Source organism: Scyliorhinus torazame, chromosome 3 (assembly GCF_047496885.1).
Source record: "Scyliorhinus torazame isolate Kashiwa2021f chromosome 3, sScyTor2.1, whole genome shotgun sequence".
NCBI classification, from domain to species: domain Eukaryota; kingdom Metazoa; phylum Chordata; class Chondrichthyes; order Carcharhiniformes; family Scyliorhinidae; genus Scyliorhinus; species Scyliorhinus torazame.
In genome coordinates, this window is record NC_092709.1 from 221,630,709 (window position 1) to 221,653,698 (window position 22,990).

Genomic DNA, 22,990 nt, shown 5'->3' on the forward strand with positions numbered 1-22,990 from the left:
GTCCCACTCCCTGCTTCCGGTCCTCCTCCACCACCTTCCACGCCCAACCCCACCTGGCCTGATACACCCCATCTTTCCATTCTGACCGCCCCTCCTTCAGCTTTCACCACCCCCACACTCCAGTCTGACCCCTCCCTCCCTCCAGTCTGACTCCCTCTCCCCCATTGTTTGAACCACTTACCTTTGAAGCTTACCTTCTCTCTTTAAATCGTCCATTTAAACCTCTCCTTAATGGCAGTTAGAGCAGGAAAAGGGGGCATGTCTTTCCTCGCTGTGAACTAGTGACTCCACGCCAATGCAGTTGGTGATGCACTTCACTGCTCCTGTGAGACAAGGGGTTCTGAATTACAGTGTCTGTCGAGAGTGGCAATCCATGTGAGTTTCTCACTCTGTGGAGGTTACAGGTCCTGGATATGCAGGCAAAGATGTAACCCGTAATCATTTGTGCACCACCCAGCAGTCTGTTAGACTTTACTCCGAGGAGCTCTGAGTTCTTTCAGTGTCTTCTCACTCGGATCTGTCGTCATTAATGAAAGCTTCAACAAGAAGTTCCGCCACAATGTTGTTTGGCTCAAATTTGTCAGTATTTGTTCACTCTTGCTTCCTATTTGTTGAGAACGCAGTATTGTAGTTGGCATCTCAAAGTATGTTATTGCATATCTGTTTTGGAATGCCAGAGAGCACCTGTTCAGCTGATTTAGAGTCGCGATGTATTGTCCTCGCCGCACCCGACTCTCTCATGGGATTTACCGGCCTCATCACACCTTGCGAGATCTAACGAGATTTTGCAATGTGTCGTGACCTGGATCCCGCCCATTGAGGTGGGGACCCAGATTTGCAAATTTATGTGAGCAGTTGGTCTCACATGAATATGTCTATGCCGGATCTACCCAGTGCCCGGAACCTAACGGCCTTGCCTCGGAGACCCTGAGCGTGCGCCGTTTAGCACTGGTTTCCACAAACGTGGACCAGACTTACTGGCACATTGGGGGGTCTGCCAGGTGATTGGGGGCCCCTTGGTGGTCGGGCTCTCGGAAGGGTGGTACTCCAATGCCACGCAGGCACCATGGCACTGCCAGCCTGGCACCCTAGGACTTAGGCCGCACTTAATTCCATTTTCTGCACTAACAAACTCCACTCGCCAGTGCCATGAAACACCTGGCTAAACGCGCTTGACAAGGGACTCTCTTTCATTTCTGTTAAATTGTGCCCCTAGAGCCATAGAGGCCTATGACACAAAAATGGCCGTTCATCTGTGCCTGTCAAAAACAACTACCTAACTATTCTAATCGCATTTTCCAGCACTTGGCCCATAGCCTTGTATGCCTTGGCATCGCAAGTGTACATCTAAATACTTCTTAAATGTTATGAGGGTCTCTGCCTCCACCACCCTTTCAGACAGTGAGTTCCAAACTCCCACCACCTTCTGGGTGAAAATGTTTTTTCTTACATCCCCATTAAACCTCCTGCCCCTTACCTTAAATCTGTGCACCCTGGTCATTGATTCCTCCACTAAAGGGAAACATTTCTCCGTCTGCTCTGTCTATTCCGCTCAAAATTTTATACATCTCAATCATGTCCCCCTCAGTCTCCTCTGCTCCAAGGAAAACAACCCAGTCTAACCAGTCTCCCTTCATAGCTAAAACTCTCCAGCCCAGGCAACATCCTGGTAAATCTCCTCTGCACCCTTTCCAGTGCTATCACACCATTCCTATAATTGGATTCAAGAACTGCACACAGTACTCTAACTGTGGCCTAACCAATGTTCCAGCATAACCTCCCTGCTCTTAAAATCTAAGTCTCGGCTAAAAAAGGCAACTATACCATATGCCTTCTTAACCACTGTATGTACCTGTTCTGCTACCTTAAGGGACCAGTGTACATGAACAAGGTCCCTCTGATCCTTGGTGCTTCCAACGGTCCTGCTGTTTATCATGTATTCCCTTACCTTGTTTGTCCTGCCCAAGCGCATCACCTCACACTTATCCGGATTGAATTCCATTTGCCACGGATCAGCCCATCTGACCAATCCCTCTGTGTCCTCCTGTATTCTAAGGCTATCCTCCTCACTGTTTACCACCCCACCAATTTTCGTACTGTTTAACCCTCCTACATTCATATCTAAATCATTTATATAAATCATAAACAACTTTATATAAATCATTTATATAAACAACAAACAGAGGCCCCAAACTGATCCCTGTGGGACCCCACTGGATACAGACTTCCAGTCAGAAAAACACCCCTCGGCCATCACCCTTTGTTTCCTGCCACTCAGCCAATTTTAGATTCAATTTGCCAAATTTCCTTGGATCGTGGGCTCTTACCTTCGCTATCAGTCTCCCATGTGTGACCTTATCAAAAGCCTTGTTGAAGTCCAAATAAACTACGTCAAATGTATTGCCCTCATCTACACACCGGGTCACCTCTTCAAAAAATTCAATCAAGTTGGTCAGACATGACCTGCCCTGAACAAAACCAGGCTGACTGTTCTTGATTAATCCCTGCTTCTCCAAATGCAGATTAATTCTGTCTCTTGGAATTGCTTCCAATAGTTTCATAGAATCATAGAATTTACAGTGCAGAAGGAGGCCGTTCGGCCCATCGAGTCTGCACCGGCTCTTTGAAAGAGCCAATCCCACACCTCCACCCTATCCCCATAACCCAGTAACCGGACCCAACACTAAGGGCAATTTTGGACACTAAGGGCAATTTTAGCATGACCAATCCACCTAACCTGCACATCTTTGGACTGTGGGAGGAAACCGGAGCACCCGGAGGAAACCCACGCAGACACGGGGAGAACGTGCAGACTCCGCACAGACAGTGAACCAAGCCGGGAATCGAACCTGGGACCCTGGAGCTGTGAAGCAATTGTGCTAACCACCATGCTACTGTGCTGCCCCACCACTGAGGTTAGACTGACTGGCCTGCAGTTTCCTGGATTCTCCCTTCCTCCCTTCTTGAATAATGGTACCACATTGGCTATCCTCCAGTCCTCCGGCACCTCTCCTGTGGCCAGAGAGGAATTGAAAATTATTGCCAGCATCCCTGCTAATTCCTCCCTTGCCTCACTCAGCAGCCTGGGATATATTTCACCTGGCCCTGGAGATTTGTCTTCTTTTAAGTCTGCCAGACCACTCAGAACCTCCTCTGTATGTATTAATCTCTTTAAATTTATCATTGTCCTTCTCCCTGACTTCTATACCCACACCATTCCTCTCACGAGTGAACACTGACAGAAAGTATTAATTTAGAACCCTATCTATGTCCTCCGGCTCCACACACAAATTACCACTGTGATCCTTAATGGGTCCTATTCTTTCCCTAGTTATCTTTTTACCTTTAATGTACTTCTACTACAATTTAGGATTTTGCTTTATTTTACCTACCAGTCTCCTTTCATGTCGCCTTTTGCTCTCCTAATTTCCTTTTTAAGTTCCCTCTTGCACATTCTGTACGTCTCTAGCGCTTCTGCTATTTTGGCCCTTGATATGTGTCATAAGCCTCTCTTTTTTTTGTCCAATGCTGTCCCTTGATATTCAGGGTTCACTGTTGGTCCCACCCTTTTTCATGATTGGAACATGTTGGTCCTGTACTCTCCCTATTTCCTTCTTGAATCCGTCCCACTGTCCTGTCACAGATTTACCTAAAAGTGTCTGATCCCAGTCCACTCCACTCCAGCCAAATCATATCTGATCTTATTAAAATCGGCCTCCCCCCAGTTTAGAACTTTGATTTCAGACCCACTCTTTTCTTTTTCCATAACAATCTTGAATCTATCGGAGCTATGATCACTGTCTGCAAAATGCTCTCCCACTGATACTTCAACCACTTCCCTGGCTTTTGTTTGACCTAAAATAAAGCCCAGGACCGCCCCTCTCTTATAGGTCATTCTATGTAGTGGCATAAAAACTTCTGGATGCATTTTAAGAATTCCGCTTCCTCTAAATATTCACACTATGACTATCCCAATTAATATTGGGAAAGTTGAAATCCCCCACTATCACTAACCCTTTAACTTTTACACTTCCCTGAAATTTGCCTACATTTCTGTCTACAATGTTCTATGTTCTATTTCTCTCGGACTGTTCAGGGTCTACAGAACACCCAGCAATGTGATTGCTTCTTTTTAGTTTTTAAGTTGTATCCATTGGTTTCAGTTGAAGAGCTTCTAAAATGTAATTGATTCCATGATCAAAATTGAGACACCCCCTCTTTTAGCTCCTTCCCTGTCTCATCTGAAGATATCCTGGAATATTGAGCTACCAATCCTGCCCCTCTCTGAAACATGTTCTCAGTGACAGCAATAACATCATATCCCCATGTTTTAATTTGAATCCTCAATTCATCTGCCTTGCTCATCAGACTCCTTGCATTAATACCATCCAATCTTGCTCAACACCCTCGTGACTTAACTGGTCGAGAAATGCTACGCCTTCCTGACTTACTTGTTGCCTCTTCTAATTCTGGCTGTTCATCTCTCCCAGCTGAATCTTCTCTCAGGATCCCAGCCCCCTGCCAAGTTAGTTTAAACCCTCCCCAATAAGGATACACTTGAGTTGAAGAACAGTTGAGGAACTGTTGTTTTTAAAATCTGAGTGGGCTGTGTGACTGATGTTGATGTATTTCTGATTTGAATGAAAAGCTTCACGAGCCGCCTCCTCAGTCTAGTGGAGATGTGTGTGGGGGGGGGGGGGGGGATGATCTGTATCACAGTCAGTACTGTGGTAGCTGTGCATGTTGAAAAGGTTGTTCAGAGAGTTATGTCTGGTGATGATCAGATGCAGCCGGTGCCAATGGCCTGATCGTGAATGTCTCCAGGATACCTCGTGGCATTGTTTGTTCTGAAAGGAAGTGTTCGTTACACAAAGCTCATGATAGCAACAAAGCTCAAGTAGCCTCTGTCTGTTCTCATTTATCTTTTTCAGGCCATGATGTCAGAAACAGGATGGCCATGCCTCATGGCCCACATCCATTGAAATCCCCGGATAGGTAAAGATGTTCTGGCTTTGGTATTCTGCTGATGGCAGAGCCATGCTCCTCATGGATCTGGGGCTGGATTCTCCGGTCGCCGACGCCAAAATCGCTTTCGCCGATTGTCTGGAGAATCAAAGTTTCCTTCCTAATCGGGGACGGCGCCGCTTTCCCGATGCCCCGCCACCTCCAAAGCAGCGTGGGTCTCTCATGGTCTCACCCGTCAGGAACTCAGCGGGATGGCTGCGGACTCAGTCCAGCACTCCCACAGTCGCAGGATGGCTGATCCGCGGGCAGGGGGGACTCTGTCAGGGGCTGGTGACACTGTGGGGGGCTGATCTGGGGCTCGCGAGCCGGCCAAAGGGGGTGGCACTATTTCGCAGGCTGCCATGCGCATGCGTGGCCACGGACCCGGCAATTCTCCGGGCTGTATCGGCAGCTAGAGCCGGGTGCTCTGCGCTGCCGGCATGCTAGCCCCCCAGCTACATGGAGGATCGGTGGCCATTTTGCGCTGAATGTTCGGGAGTAAAATGCCACAGTTCCCACACTGGTGTGAGGACATAGCCTCAGAATCAGAGAATCCAGCCCCTGGTCTTTCACCTCTGTACTGGGGCACAGTGTTGGAGTATAGACAGTCATAAGGTTAACTGCTTAAGTTGAAAGGAGGATGGAGAGAATAAATTCTGCAACATTTATGGATGGTTTTGTCATTCAGAGTAGTGAGTTCCTGTGACAGCATGGCCCCTTTAAGGGGTAATCATTCACAGACCACGTGATCCACCCAAGCCCTATTGAGATGGAGTGTGTGAACTTGGGCCCATCGAGTGATACAAAAGGTTTACATCCACTTGAGGACAAGATAAATGCAATAAAAGTGGTCCCGGCACGAAAGAAAGTAACTCAGTTGAAGTCCTTCTTTGGCGTGATCAACTACAATGGCTGTTTTTTACCCAACTTATCTACAATTTTGGCACATTTGCACCAACTGTTGAAGAAGCATCAATGATGGAAGTGGGAAGATTTTCAGTTAAAAGCTTTGAACCAAGTGAAGCAGGCCCTACAATCGTAGATTTACTTGTCCACATTGACCCAGGCAAACCCATAATAATCATGTGTGACACACCACCTTATGGCATAGGGGCTGTCCTTTCCAATAAGATGGAAGACGGGGTAGAATGGACTTTTATCTTTGCTTCCAAGACCTTGTCGGTTGCCGAGAGGAAGAATTCACAGACAGATAAAGAGAGTTTGGCAGCCATTTATGATGTCAAGAAATTCCACCATGTTTATAGCCGCGACTTCACCATTGTCTTGAAACATAAACTATTATTTTCGCTCTTCCGCGAGGATAAATCGGTTCCGCAAATCACATTGGCAACAGTACAAAAATAGGTCTTACGGGTTGGCTGCATATAGTTATACTTTTCAACATAGACTGGGCATGAGATCTCCAATGCTCTAAGTCGGCTTCCACTTCCACAGACGGTCTCTTCGCTTCCCATGCCACAAAGAGACCGTCCTTGCCCTGAATTGTCTGGCCACTCCTCCCATTTGGACAGTCCATTTCAAGACATGGATTGACAGGGACCCGGTTTTATCAAAGGTGACAAGGATGGTTCTCACTGGCTGGCATTTTGATAAGTCAGAATAAGTCAGGCCCTACTTGCAGCGAAGGGATAAAATTAGCTGTGAAGACAGGGTCCATTTGTGGGGTTGCAGTGATTGTGTAATACCCGGGGCGACAGCCACTTCTCCAGGAGTTGCACAACATCCAGGCCAAACTAAGATGAAGATGTTGGCTAGGAGCTGCATTTACCAGGAATAGACACGGAAATAGAGTGTGGTCAGCCATTGTGAGCATTGCCAAACACAACAGACCTTTCCACCCGCAGCTAAACTACACCCTTGAGAGTGACCAGGCCATCCTTGGATGAGGTTGCACATTAATTTTGCTGGCACTTTTATAGGAATTATGTTTTTAGTTGTTGTGGATTCTCACTCAAAATGATTGTCCAACTCATGTGTTCAACGACTGCATCAGGCACGGCCGACAATTTGCGACCAATTTTCGCAACACATGGCATCCCAGAGGTGATCGTTTTAGATAATAGCCGCTTTCACAAGCGAAGAATCTCAACTCTTTAGCAAATCTAACGGTATCCAGCATATACATACAGCCCTCACCATTTCCCTTCCAATGAGCTGGTGGAACGAACAATCCAAACCTTTAAAGCCTCAATGAGGAAACAGTTCAACCAGCTTGAACTCCGCTGGGGGAACCACCAGACTAAGCCCAGGAATCTGTGTGACTAGTTCTGTGTTAGTATAAATATATATTTCTATATGTGTATAGTCTGCCTGATAGTTAATAAATCACGGTTGTGATTTAACTCTGCCTCTTCGTATTACCTTGTGCTACAACAATTCTTGTTCATGCCTTTGTACTCTCCCCCTGCCAGGTGAACGTGTGATATTTTTCTTTCGGTGATTCACTCTCAGCAAGCCTTGTGTCTTGTCAACCTTCAGTCTATCCAGTTCCATGTCAATCACAACTTCTTTGCACAGGTTATCAACCAGCGGCGAGTTGTCTGTCAGTCCCGTGTACACTGCCCCGGTGATCCAGCTTGCCAATCCTTTCTCTTTTTGTTTGTTCTGTTTATTTTCCTGGTGCAATAGATTCCATCCCCCTGCTGAGCAGAGAATCTCAGCGCCAAGCAGCCATTGAAGCTGATGGAGCATGGCAGGTCAGCACCTTACTGGTCAGGGGTTCCTGAGTTGGGATGGACGGTGTCTGACCAGTCAGACACATTGGCCCCTGTCACCATTTGAGAAAACCTGTAGCACCCATTCTCTACACTAATTGAGTTGGGCTTATCACTCATAACTGCTGTGCCCCATGTTGTATTAACAATTTGCAGCAAAACTAGAGTGTCCTCTCCATGTGCAAGCCTCAGCAACTGTCCAAAACGTCAGGATCCCCCTCTCAAGCTCCCCGGTTGAAGACCATAGGAATGTAAAGCACTAGGTTTGGCACTGGCTTGGATGCAGGAGTTTCTGGAAAGATGACAGTCTGCCTTTGGGCTCCACTCCAGATTTGTTCGTCAGGGTTTACTCTCTTAACCATGAACTGTTCCAAGGTATTCACAAGGGAGGAGAGTGAGTCGTCCATAGCTCGAGGTTTGGCTCTTGAGTGACAGGGTGTAGTATTAAGGATTAACAAATGGGTATGTTAATGTATAATAGATGATGATGTATCACTGACATCAGTCTATCATGCGTTAGACTTTCTCTATCTCTGTCTCTGAGAGGAAGAGAGGGAGAGAAAGAGAGGTCGGAATCATATCTAAGAGCATCATGATTAATCTGTAGCCTGTTTAGAAGTACTAATATACAAGCATTAAGCAGATACCAGATTGTGTCCACAGTCTGTCTAATAACCAAGACCTAAGCCTAGACCCAAAGGTAGAAAGACCAATCACAGAACATGGTGACAGAAGTGGAAACATTGATGTGAGAAACCACATTGGTGTTATTGAAGGAACCCCGAAGTGAAGGAATCTTTGAAAGCAGCTTGTAAAAAATCAGTTGAAGAAGGAGAGAGGGAGCAATGACCATACCTCGTGAGCAGTCCCTGCCCTTACCCTACCAATGTGACTGCCTCAAGGCCCCACAGAGATGCCAGTAATGGGAGTTATGGAAATGCCATTTTCTGCAAGTATCGAGCCGTCGCAGCCTTTCATCAAAAGGCGCGAAAGCTTCAAGTTAGTTCCTTTTCTATATACAATAGGTCCTATAGCAAATGACGTTCTCCTCAGGCAAGGGGAGGCAGCAGTCTCCCGCAGCATTGGACTCCATTCTTTAAGCCTTTGATACCTACTTTATTTTGAAACAAAATGTAGTAATTGAATGAGCACGTTTTAACAAGCGCTTGCAATGACCTGGGAATTGATTGAATTATTCCAACCAACCTATATGCCTAGCTAGTTCATACAGATGCGGACTGTCATGATATTCAGGTAAACATCATAACACATACATACATACATACTGATGGACAGATCAACGGACCAATCAACACACACAACACGACAGCCAATCACAGGCAAGAGCATACACAGTACAAAACAGGGAACACAACACTTCCTGGACTCTCGAGCAGGAGATGGCTCAGGGCACAGAGCTCATTGCAGGCCACTCAGGCATCCACCATGTGCTGAGTGCCACTACAAGATAGAATTAGGAATAGGTCCACAGAATCATGACCGAACCTCAGTAAACAGTTTACCAGTGTAAATAGATGTTTGAAATAAAACTGCATTTTACCATTCACAACCGTGTTGGTTCATCTGTGTGGCAGAGCACCCAACACTTCATAGTACCAGGAGTGACTTTGGTACCTACCTACAAATCCTCTGGAACCTGCCATCCTGCGCCATGGACACCGTCAACACACCGTATCCGCTGCAAGTCGCTGGAAACCTCGGCGTTAATTGGAAGCTGTTCAAACAGCACTTCCAGCTCTTCCTGGAAGCCAACGAAAAGGAAAGCGCCTCGGACACCAGAAAGATTGCCATCCTCCTCACCACGGCAGGTCAACACACAATCCATGTCTACAACTCCTTGGTGTTCGCGGAAGGTGAGGACAAGACCAAATACAAGACAGTCCTTCTCAAGCTCGACCAACACTTCAACGTCGAGCACAACGAGAGCTTCGAGAGGTATCTCTTCCAGCAGCGCCTGCAAGGTAAGGATGAGCCCTTTCAGTCATTCCTGACGCATCTCCGCATCCTCGCGCAGTCCTGCGGTTACAACACCACCTCCGATTCCATGATTCGGGACCAGATCGTTTTTGGGGTCACCTCGGGCACCCTACGCCAGCAGCTCTTAAAAATAAAAGGCCTCACCTTAGCCTACGCAATCGAAGCCTGTGTCCTGCACGAAAACGCGACTAGCCGTTATACCCAATTTCAGGCAGCCGAATCGGCGCGGCAGGGGTCCTACGCGGCCGGATCGGCGAGGCAGGCGCCCTACAAGGCCGAACGGGTCTAGGCGACCGTGTTCCTCCCGGCCCGCGGCCCGGACGAGGGCTGACATTTCGCGCGCTTTTCAAGGCCTCCCGCGCTTGTGCGCGCCAAAAACTACGGCAACACTGAGGGACGTGATGCGCAGGCGCGCTCGACGCAAGACCGAACCGCGCATGCGCAGTGGCGCAATGAACGCCATGACATCACGATGTGCGGCAACTGTGGAGCCGCACATTTAAAGCGGCAATGTCCCGCAAGAACCCGACAATACCTCCGCTGTGGCAAGGTGGGCCACTACGCTGCTTGATGTCGAGCAGCTCAACCTGTCAATGTTCCCCAACTCCAACAACCTCGCAGGGACGTGCGGACCATTCAGCCTCCTTATCACGAATCGTGCCCAGACGATATCCAGACCAGTGACACAGACGACCGGGACGCCTTCCGTGTTGCGGTCATTGATGGGAACCGAATGTCTCCACCCAGGACACACCAGCCGGTGCAAGTTAACACGATCAATCCGGGTGATGAATGGTGTGCCACCCTAACGGTCAACCAATCACCGATAACGTTCCGCCTGGACACTGGCGCCTCCGCCAACCTCATAGCATGGTCAGCCTTCTATGCCATGAAGGTCAGACCACCAATTCGGCCGTCCCATTGCAGGATGGTCGACTGGTCGACTACAACGGGAACGTTATCCCGGCCATGGGATCCTGCCAGCTCCAGGTAACACACAACACACACACGGCCACACTCTCATTCGAGATAGTCGGCTCATCGACGCACCCGACAAAGCCCCTTGTATATAGTTTAGCCCCATGTACATGCTGTAAATATTGCACACACACACATTTAGCTACACTCAGTACACATCTCTATTTATGACCACGTAGGCACATGTTCTTGTAAAAAGGGGAGGATGTCATGATATTCAGGTAAACATCATAACACATACATACATACATACTGATGGACAGATCAACGGACCAATCAATACACACAACATGACAGCCAATCACAGGCAAGAGCATGCACAGTACAAAACAGGGAACACGACACTTCCTGGACTCTCGAGCAGGAGACGGCTCAGGGCACAGAGCTCATTGCAGGTCACTCAGCCATCCACCATGTGTTGAGTGCCACTACAAGATAGAATTAGGAATAGGTCCACAGAATCAGGGGTCATGATCGAACCTCAGTAAACAGTTTACCAGTGTAAATAGATGTTTGAAATAAAACTGCGTTGTACCATTCACAACCGTGTTGGTTCATCTGTGTGGCAGAGTACCCAACACTTCACGGACCACTGAGGGATGAGCTAATCCGTGATCACACAGTGGTTTGTGTATGAGATGAAAAACACTCTGACTTTCTGCAGGCCTTGGATGATCTTACTTAGTGTCCAGCAGTCAAGTATGTGAGACTGGATTATTGCTCCTCTTAGCAACAAAAGGTAACAGATTGTTGATTCTCTCTATGCTCTTCACAATTGACGTACATCTTTATTGAGTAACAGATGTTGGCATACTTTTAGGAACCTATAAAATCCAGATGACGCTCATCATTTGAATGACTCACTGTCTTCCATGCAACAATGTCAACTATTTATTTAAAAGCTTTCAGAAGCTGAGGACGTTTATACACTCAGCAGTAAGTTACTTTCTTTCAACGAGACACCATCCACTAGACCCAGGGCAAAGAGTGAAGTTACGAATTTCTTAGTTCTTCACAAAGTCAGGCCAGATGTGAAGGACACAGAAGGCACTGCAGGAGATATTGACCATTCCCATGGAGACCTCAAAGACCTGAATTGGCTCTTTCCTAAAAGTTGTGAGGAAGCATACCTTGCGGTACTGAGTGATCTCTTGGAGGTTGAGGTCCCAGAGGATGATTTGTCTTTCCAGTTGATGGATACAGATTATGAAGCCTCTGTTGTTTTTTTTAGAGCAGTGTGCTTAGCTTTTAGTGGCCGAGCAGCATTCGGATCTTAGTTTCACTGAATCTTTTGATGTATTATTTGCTTTATTGTCTGTTATCCATGAAGAGTCTTCCACAGAGAATGATTTGCCTGAGTCCGGGTCAGAGTCCACAGAGGACCAGACTGTGAAAGAGCTGGTACCTTCCCAGGGTGAAGTCAAATGACACCCATACTTCAGTCCCAGCTGAGAGTGTTCTTTCCTTCAGATTTGGAGGTCAGCACAGAAACTGCAGCAGAATCTTTTAGCACTTCTGAAACTGCAGAATCCTGCACAGCAATCTTGTCCCTCAGTTGATTGTTTCCAGGAAATATGTTTCATTATAGAAGACAAATCTGTTTTGTCTTCATATTCTCAGTAATTCCTGCAATTGCCCACAGTGGAGGAATCTTGTACAGAGAGAAGTGTGGATCTCTTACCACTGCCTACAGAAAGTCTTACCACTGCCTACAGACAGTCCTCTAGAAATATCATTGGAAAATCATCTCTTCTTTTCCTGACAGTTTTACAGAAAATTGGTTGTTTTGTCCTTCATTGTCGAAGTTCATTGAAATCTCAGATTTGCAATGCTGTTTCAGTCATCAATACAGCAGGGGATAGCAGAGCAGTCACAGTCTTCCTTGGAGCTAGAGGTCAATGCTCTTCAATCCTCTCTCTTGGACAGTCTTCATTGAAAAGTATGTGTTGTCCTTGCAGTTCAATCATCCTGAAATCCACAGTCTGCTTTCCAGAAATCTTGCTAAAGTGTTGTCCTATTCTGCAGATGATGATGTCTTACTAGATGCAGAGAAAATTCTTCATGTTTCCAAGATATCTTCCCTGGGGGCCGAGAATACTGTAGGAGATTAAATCCCCCAGGACTGTGACTTGTGGAGAGGAAGAGTCAGAGTTGGAGTTGGCGCAAATCTGTAGTTATAAAATGGGAGTTGTAGAAACGCAATGTAAATAGTTAAAGACATGCGGCAGGATTTTACGGTCCCATCTGCAACGGGCATCATCACAGGAAGGACGTTTAGACATTCTTCAAATTTCCCTGTCCCGATGACAACTTTGCTGACAGAATCGTAAAATCCGGCTATAGTTTCATGCTGGTGTTAAAAGGTATGAGATTATACTGGAAGGTGTATTATAAAGGGTTAACAGATGGGCATACTAGTGTTTGAGATAGATGATGATATACCACTAACATTAGTCAGTCATCTGTTAGGCTCTCTAGAGAAAGGTTAGAATCATGCTTGGTGGATATGTACCTATTGTATAACTTGTTTAGATGCAGTACTAATAAATAAGTGTGAAGCAGATAACAGAGTATGTCGACAATTTGTATAAGAGCCAAGTCCCACACCAAGAGTCCAAGGTAGAAGGATCCATCGCAGAACACTAGAGGGTGTCCACATGCCACTGCATCAATACACTGCATGTCTAGGGCTAAACCGCCTCTGGGTTTAGCAGAAGCTTTAGCCTAGGACTCTGAGGGATATGTATGAGGAGACTCAGCTGAGGACTTGCTAATGGAGAGGCTGTATATTGACAGGAAGAGACACATAAGGCTGATTTTTGGCATTGCTGCTAGTCAGTAGCGGAGGCTGAAAACAAGAAGCAAACCACACAAAAGCGAAAAGCATGCTAACTAAAAGCAACTCTGTCGAAGAAGTCCCACCCCCCCTGCCATAGTAGTTTTATCAGGAGGGATTAAACTAGTATGGCAGGGGGGTGGGAACCGGAGCACCAGGCCAGCAAGTGTGGAGACTGGGGAAGAGCTTGAGACTAAGACAAATATAGAACATAGAACATGGCACAACATCGAGGGCTGAAGGGCCTGTTCTGTGCTGTACTGTTCTATATATGTACAGTGCAGAAGGAGGCCATTCGGCCCATCGAGTCTGCACCGACCCACTTAAGCCCTCACTTCCACACTATCCCCGCAACTCAATAACCCCTCCTAACCTTTTTGGTCACGAAGGGCAATTTATCATGGCCAATCCACCTAACCTGCACGTCTTTGGACTGTGGGAGGAAACCGGAGCACCCGGAGGAAACCCACGCAGACACGGGGAGAATGTGCAGACTCCGCACAGACAGTAACCCAGCGGGGAATCGAACCTGGGACCCTGGCGCTGTGAAGCCCAATGCTATCCACTTGTGCTGCCATGCTGCCCTATAGCTAAGAGGGAGAACAGGCAGGGGAAGGTCGTTGATCTCAGTGGGTCTGGAGGTCTGGTGTGTGTTTGCGTCAACAAGAGGTATAACAGGTAAGATGGATAAACTTAGAGCTTGGATCAATGTGGGGAATTATGATATTGTTGCTGTTATGAAGACATGGTTAAAGGAGGGACAGGACTGGCAGCTTAACGTTCCGTGATATCAATCTTTTCGACGAGACAAAGGGGTTCGCAGAAAGAGTGCATTACTGATTATGGAACATATCACAGCTGTGATGAGGGAGGATATCTTTGAGAGATCCTGCAGTGAGGCATTATTGGTAGAGTTCACAAATAGGAAGGGTGCAACCACAATGTTGGGTTATACTATAGGCCTCCCAACAACCAGCGGGATACAGAGGAACAGATATGTAGTTACATTCTCGAAAGGTGTGAAAATAGCAGGGTTTTTGTGGTGGATGATTTTAATTTTCCCCATATTAACTGAGATTCCCTGAGTGCCAGAGGTTCAGTTGGAGAGCAATTTGTTAGGTGTGCCCAAGAAGGTTTTTTGAAACAGTATGTGATAGTCCAACCAGGGAGGGGGCCTTACTGGACCTGGTATTGGGTAATGAGTCCGGCCAGGTGACCAAAGTTTAAGTAGAAGAACATTTCGAAAATAGTGATCATAATTCTGTAAGTTTTTGAATACTCAAGGATAAGGACAAGAGTAGTCCTTGAGTGAGGGTGCTAAATTGGGGGAAAGCTAACTACAACAGAATTCAGCAAGAGCTGGAGAATGTAGATTGGGAGCGGCTGTTTGAGGGTAAATCCACATTTGATATGTGGGAGTCTTTTAAAGACCAGCAGGACAGGTATGTCCCTGCGAAAATGAAGGACAGAAATGGCAGGATTAGGGAACTATGGATGACAGGGGAAATTGTGAGACTAGTCAAAAAGAAAAAGGAAGCATTCATAAGGTCTAGGCAACTAAAAACAGTCATAGCTTTTGAAGACTGTAGGGAAAGTAGGAACAAACTCAATTGGGGAGTTAGGAAGGCTAGAAGGAACCATGACAAGCAGGGTCAGGGAAAATCCCAAGGCCTTTTATACAAATATAAGGAGCAAGAGGGTAGCTAGGGAAAGAGTAGGCCCACTCAAGGACAAAGGAGGGAAGTTATGCGTGGAGTCAGAGGAAGTGGGTGCGATCCTTAACTAGTGCTTTGCATTGCTATTCGTCAAGGAGAAGGACATGAGGAATGCTGAAGTTAGGGATAGGTGTCTGATACTGTAGGACATGTCAGCAGAATGAAGTGTTGGATATCTTAAAATGCATTAAGATAGACAAGCCCCTTGGGCTGGATGGGATACATCCCAGGTTACTGGGGAGGCAAGAAAGGAAATTGCTGGGGTCCCAACAGCTATCTTTGCATCATCTTTCACCACAGACGAGGTTCCAGAGGACTGGAGAATAGCCAATATTGTTCCTTGTTTAAGAAGGGAAGCAGGGGTAATTCAGGTAATATTAGGCTGGTGAGCCTGATGTCAGTGGTGGGGAAGCTGTTGGAGAAGATACTGAGGGTCAGGATTTATTCATATTTCGAAGCGAATGGATTTGTTAGTGATAGGAAACATGGGGCGTCATTCTCCGCCGGCGGGAGTCTCCGTTCTGCTGGCGCTTGGGGGTTTCCTGACGGCGTGGGGGTGCCCCACAATGGGAAACCCCATTGACCGGCCGGTGTTACGGAGACTCCCGCCGGCCGGTCGGCGCAGAAATGTGGCGGGGCGGGATGGAGAATTTCGCCCCTGGTTTTGTGGAAGGTCATGGACAGGATTCTCCAACCCCACGTTGGGTCGGAGAATCGGTGGGGGGGGGGGCGCGATTCACACAACACCGCCCCGACTCTGGTCCGCCGATTCTCCAATGACCATAGAATCGGTGCCATTGGCGCCGGCGAGGTTGGTGCGGCACTGATCGAGCGGCCCCCGCCCCGGTGATTCTCCACACACGATGGGCCGAGAGCCCGCCGAGTTAGGCCGAGTCCCGCCGGCGCCGTTCTCATTTGGTCCTACACGGCGGGACCTCAGCATTCACGTTGCGGGGGGTGGCCTGATTGGGGGGGGGAGGGGCAGCACGGTGGCATTGTGGATAGCACAATTGCTTCACAACTCCAGGGTCCCAGGTTCGATTCCGGCTTGGGTCACTGTCTGTGCGGAGTCTGCACATCCTCCCCGTGTGTGCGTGGGTTTCCTCCGGGTGCTCCGGTTTCCTCCCACAGTCCAAAGATGTGCAGTTTAGGTGGATTGGCCATGCTAAATTGCCCTTAGTGTCCAAAATTGCCCATAGTGTTGGGTGGGGTTGCTGGGTTATGGGGATAGGGTGGAGGTGTGGACCTTGGGTGGGTTGCTCTTTCCAAGAGCCGGTGCAGACTCGATGGGCAGAATGGCCTCCTTCTTCACTGTAAATTCTATGAAACCCCGGGGGGCCTTACACGGTGGGCCTGGGCCGCGATCGGGGCCTACCGATCGGTGGGCGGGCTTATCCTGGTGGGGGCCTATATTGCTCCACGCCAGGATCCTGTAGCTCTCTGCAATGTTGCGTCGGGGCTGGCGCGGAGAAGGCACCCATGCACATGCGCGAAGTCCCGCCAGCCGTAGCGGGCATGCGCGAACTCGCGCTGGCCGTAGCGTGCATGCGCGGACCCACGACGCCCGTCCTGACGCCCAGGGTGAGGCTCTCCAGTGCCGTGTTGGCCCCCTGTGCGGCACAGGATCGCTGATCCTAGGGGCCAGATGACACCGGCGTAAAATGTTTACGATGCTGTCAACACTTAGCCCCAGGATCAGAGAATCCCGCCCCATGTCTTACCAACTTGATATAGTTTTTTGAGGAGGTGACAAAATTAGTTGATGAGGGAAAGGCATTGGACGTCAGCTACATGGACTTTAGTAAGACGTTTGCCAAGGTCCCTCATGGTACAAAAGGTAATGTCACATGGGATTCGGGTGTGCTGGCTAGATGAGTAAAGAACTGGCTTGGCAACAGGAGACAGAAATTATCAGTGGAAGGGAGTTTTTCCAGAAAGGAGATCTGTAACTAGTGGTATTCCACAGGGATCGGTACTTGGACCACTGTTGTTTGTAATATATATAAATGACCTGGAGGAAAATGTAGATGGTCTGATTAGCAAGTTTGCAGATGAAATGAAATGAAAATCGCTTATTGTCACAAGTAGGCTTCAATGAAGTTACTGTGAAAAGCCCCTAGTCGCCACATTCCGCACCTGTTCGGGGAGACTGGTACGGGAATTGAACCGTGCTGCTGGCCTGCCTTGGTCTGCATTCAAAGCCAGCGATTTAGCCCTGTGCTAAACAGCCCCTATAACAGATGACACTAAGGTAGGTGGAGTTGCAGATAGTGAAACGGGACTGTCAGAGAATACAGCAGAATATAGATAGTTTGGAGAGGTGGTTGGAGAAATGGCAGATGGAATTCAATCCAGACAAATGTGAGATGATGCATTTTGGAAGATCAAATTCAGGTGTGAATTATGCAGTAAATGGCAGAACCATTTGGAGCATTGGCATACAGAAGGATCTGGGCGTTCAGGTCCACAGTTCCATGAAAGTGGCAATGCAGGTGGATAAGGTGGTCAAGAAGGCATAGGGCATGCTTGCCTTCATCAGTCGGGGCATTGAGTACAAGAGTTGGGAGGCCATGTTACAGTTATATAATACTAGTTTGGCCACATTGGGAATATTGCGTGCAGTTCTGTTCGCCACACTACACGAGGATGTGGATGCTTTGGAGAGAGTGCAAAGGAGGTTTACCAGGATGTTTCCTGGTCTGGAGGGTGTTAGCTATGAGGAGAGGTTGAATAGACTCGGATTGTTTTCGTTCGAAAGACGGAACTGAGGGGAGGCCGGATTGAGGTCTACAAAATTACGAGAGGTAGAGACAGGGTGAATGGTCAGAAGCTTTTTCCCAGGGTGGAAGACTCAATCACAAGGGGGCACAGGTTGAAGGTGAGAGGGGGAAAGTTTTGGTGCGATGTGCAGGAAAAGTTTTTCATGACAGGGTGGTGGAGGAGGCAGGCACGATAGCCATGTTTAACATGTATCTCGATAGACACATGAACGGGCATGGAATGGAGGGATACAGATCATTTGGGCAATAAATAGTAGGTCTAAATAAGGAATCTGGATCAGCACAGGCTTGGTGGGTGGAAGGCCCTGTCCCTGTGCTGTAATATTCTTTGTTCTTTGTTCAAAGTCAACATGATCCTTGTTATTTTGAATATTTAAGATGAAACTTATTGTTCGATGCCTGCATTCAGTTGTATTTGGCAGCACAAGGGATATCGTGGGGCTGGAGAATATCACCGCCTATGGTATAATGTATAGAGCCACATGGTAATAGACTGATACAACAGTCGACAGAGAACACACTGGAACCAGTCTACCTACATGGAAGCAGCATCAGGTATGACAGTAACCTGGGACCTACAAATAAGACTAACAATAAATGGTTCATGTTTAAACATACAAGACTCTAGATACTATCATCACAATATCTAGAGAACCCACATTATAACATTTACCTTCCTATTTGAGATACAATTCGCTTGTTAATTAATTTTGGAATTATGTTGATTTCTGTTGGTTTGTTGCAGTAAATTTTAGGAATTGAAATCTTGTCCATTGATTTTCTTTCTGTTTGCTTTGTGAGAATGTCTTTCATTTCTAAGTTATTATAACTATGTGGTTATCATAATCACATTCTCTTTGAAATACAGCATATCTGGGATGAGGAACAGAGGCCACTCAGAGCAAGAAAAGCTGCTGTAAAAGGTGACTTACTGAGCCTCTCACAGAGCCCTGAGGCACAGTTTATTAAGGCAATGCATTAGTTCTTTGTAAGAGTTAGATTATTGGATAGGGTGTGATGTGGGAGATTATTCAGTAGTGTTTAATAATTTGTAAACACTACAAAAAGGCTTTTGAATCAATAGCTCCAATTTGAATTACCCTGCCTGTCAGAAACTGGCTGGACAGAGCAGTTACAATAATGCAATTCATCTACTCCTTCCAATGCCACTGTCTCCCTGCCCTGACCCAGTATTAACTGCCCTTTTGAGCAGACAAATGGGACACCCAAAGGAAGGAAATGGGATCTTACTTTAACTATGCTGCTCTGGTCTGAAAATGTCATAAGGACCTGATTTACAATTTCAAAATGAGACCTGAGTCTCCCTTTACTGCCAAATCTGTCGCGAGCTGGCTTAAAGTGCTTCCCAGGGTCTCAGAAAGAAATCTTGGGTCTCCGTCGCACTGGAGTACCCCTGCCCTGACCTTTGACTGATTCCTCCATTCTCCACCCAAAAGCAACACCTCTTTCTGATCCCGCCTACCTGCCTTCAGCTCTAATTTGGTTCCTTCCAGAGACATCCACACCACGCCGCGTCCCACCCACATGACTCTCAGGGACAGTTCATACAGGTGCCTGGCCATGACCTCCTACAGGTGGATGTATGCTCCCACACACTGACCAGGCAGTCAATCTGCCCGATTGTCGGGTAGGACTCTGTGTAGATTTATTTTAAATCCCTGGGCATGCTGTTTTTTTGCCCAGTGCCGTGCTCCTCGGCACTCAACCCACCTCCCCCTCCTCCCTGCCTGAGCCTTCCTTACCCTAACCATGACAATGGAGGGCAGTGATGCTCACACAGCTGGATTCCTTCACAGCCCAACTCTGCCATCGCTAATCATTTCTAAACAGACTCGGTCTAATTTGGTTCCAAGTTAACTCTTGTTTTTGTTTCCCTGCAGTATTTTCGGACCCGACATTTGTGCTTAAATCTAGCTGTCTTTGGCTTGAAGAAAAACTGTTGTCACTTTCCTTTAATGGCCATGTAATTTTGAAATTGCTTGTTCAAGAAACATCATTATTCTGCTTCACACACTGTCCGACTTCATGGCATGTGCTACCGTTACATAAAAGTGTGAAACTATCTTGCACCAAGAAAACAGAAAGGTGTGAATTGAAAAATATCGACAGGAAGTGGTGCCTGTTTGATCTAGACTCATAGAATCCCTACAGTGCAAAAGGAGGCCATTCAGCCCATTGAGTCTGCACCAACCCTCCGAAAGAGCACCTAACCCAGGCTTTCTCTTTCGCCCTATCCCCATAACCCACCTAACCATTGGACACCAAGGGGTAATTGATCATGGCCAATCCTTCTAACCTGCACATCTTTGGACTGTGGGAGCAAACCGGAGCACCCGGAGGAAACTCATGCAGACACAGGGAGAAAGTGCAAACTCCACACAGTCACCCAAGGCTGGAATTGAACCCGAGTCCCTGGTGCTGTAAGGCAACTGTGATAACCACTGTGCCACCATGCCGCCAGAACAGGCCAGTAACTGCCTTGGAGATGCTCTCACTGCATCAGTGCAACACCTAAAGGGTGGTCAAGAGGCAAAGAGGAATCTGAAACTTCAGTACAAAACCATGAGGTAGCAAAAAAAGAGCTATGAGACAGACCCCCAATGAACGGGAAGCGCATTATGAGGAAAGACTATGGTAACTTAAATTTCTCAGCCGTGAAGGAAAAACGGAGAGGTGACCTTTTAGAGGTATTTAACCTAGTGAACAGCAACACTAGATCTGGTACACAACTTCACAAATGAACCATGATAACGGGTTTAAATGAATAAAATGCCATATTGGGAGCAATGTCAGGAAGTTCTGCTTCAACTTCAGAATGGAAACGGAAAGCCAGAAACCATTTACGAGCAGTTAATTGAGCCAGGGGAATTGTAAAGTTTTAATCGGCTGAATGATCACCTCTAATGTATCTACCTTGTGATTAAAAATAATGGTTGTAATCTTGTTGTTGTGTCCCATAGTCGAGACTGGAAGTGTGCAGGAACATCACACATAGATGGAACAGATAGTCACATGTGATCATGTGGGAGCCAACCAATTAGATATTCATGGACAAAGTGTCTGTTTAGTCGTGTGACAAGAGTTGGGCAGGAAGTCAATGACCTTGCCATTATCTCCTGGGGTTGAATGTTGGGGCATCATATTTAAAGGGAACTCAGACAGGCCTTCATTGCCTGTAAATTAGCAACACCAGTCTGGCTGTGTGAGTGGATTCCTTGAGGCTAAAGCTGTTGCTAGAACCTTCTGATCTTTCTCTCTCTCTCCCCCCCCCAAAAAAAAAACTCCCCCGACCCCCTAGATAACCAAATTACTGCTATCACCTGATATTCTAGAATGATGTCTCAGAACAGGCAACAAGTGGCCTTAAGGTTTATTTACTTATTAAATTTTAAAAAAATTAGAGTACCAATTCATTTTTTCCAATTCAGGGAAACTTTGGGTTGTGGGGGTGAAACCCACGCAAACAGGGGAAGAATGTGCAAATTCCACATGGCACAGACCCAGGGCTGGAATCAAACCTAGACTAACCACTGCGCCACAGTGCTGTCCGTTGGCCACAAGGTTTAGTGATGCCTAACATAAATTCTCCTCTGGTCCATCTGGTGAATGGTGGGAGGTCTTGGCTCTTAATGATGGCAGCAGAAAACCCTCCCAGCTGCCAAGGCAGCCTGGATGGCGGCCATGGCAGAGGATAGCAGGTGTGGGATTCACAAGCAAAACTGGGTCCAGTGCAGAATAAGGGTCAATGCATTCCTGTGCTCCACAAGGGTAAGTGGCATGGTGTAACCACTACAAAGTGGCACTGATAAAAGCATCAAATAATACAAATATTCAATTGGAGACGGATGCCAGCCAGAAGATTTGGTTCGCCGCCTCAGTACCAGATGGAACATGTGGACGAATATGTGGGAGACAGTTCATGTTGTGCAAGTTGCCCATTTGCAGGGGAGTGCTTGTGTGGACATTGAGTAGGGAGGTAACAGCAGCTGCTTTAAGCCTGCATGTGCACTAAGGGGTTAGGAGCCCATTGAAATGACACTCAATCCTTCTTTCGGCCTGCAGGACAGAGTGCATAACACCAGGGAGCAGGCAAAGAAAGTTTCGGGGAGTCAAAGAACAAAGAACAAAGAAAAGTACAGCACAGGAACAGGCCCTTCGGCCCTCCAAGCCCGTGCCGACCATGCTACCCGACTAAACTACAATCTTCTACACTTCCTGGGTCCGTATCCCTCTATTCCCAACCTATTCATGTATTTGTCAAGATGCCCCTTAAATGTCACTATCGTCCCTGCTTCCACCACCTCCTCCGGCAGCGAGTTCCAGGCACCCACTACCCTCTGTGTAAAAAAACTTGCCTCGTACATCTACTCTAAACCTTGCCCCTCGCACCTTAAACATATGCCCCCAATAATTGACCCCTCTACCCTGGGGAAAAGCCTCTGACTATCCACTCTGTCTATGCCCCTCTTAATTTTGTAGACCTCTATTAGATCGCCCCTCAACCTGTTGTTCCAGTGAGAACAAACCGAGTTTATTCAACCGCTCCTCATAGCTAATGCCCTCCATACCAGGCAACATTCTGGTAAATCTCTTCTGCACCCTCTCTAAAGCCTCCACATCCTTCTGGTAGTCTGGCGACCAGAATTGAACACTATACTCCAAGTGTGACCTAACTAAGGTTCAATACAGCTGCAACATGACTTGCCAATTCTTATACTCAATGCCCCGGCTAATGAAGGCAAGCATGCCGTATGCCTTCTTGACTACCTTCTCCACCTGTATTGCCCCTTTCAGAGACCTGTGGACCTGTACTCCTAGATCTCTCTGACTTCCAATACTCTTGAGGGTTCTACCATTCACTGTACATTCCCTACCTGCATTAGACCTTTCAAAATGCATTACCTCACCTTTGTCCGGATTAAA

At 47.2% G+C, this 22,990-nt stretch overlaps 1 protein-coding gene across 2 annotated transcripts in view; it reads left to right on the forward strand.

Moving 5' to 3' along the window:
- Positions 1 to 22,990, forward strand: part of LOC140408951 (melatonin receptor type 1A) — a 136,100-nt gene that overhangs the window by 59,362 nt on the left and 53,748 nt on the right. Inside the window, exon 1 of one of the 2 annotated variants that reach the window (XM_072496903.1) lies at positions 18,487 to 18,601. The exons of the other annotated variant lie outside the window; for it this stretch is intronic. Coding sequence (XP_072353004.1) covers positions 18,586 to 18,601 — 16 coding nt within the window. The 5' untranslated portion in view covers positions 18,487 to 18,585. Of the gene's footprint in view, positions 1 to 18,486; positions 18,602 to 22,990 lie in introns of those variants that run through there. 2 annotated transcript variants of the gene reach the window in all.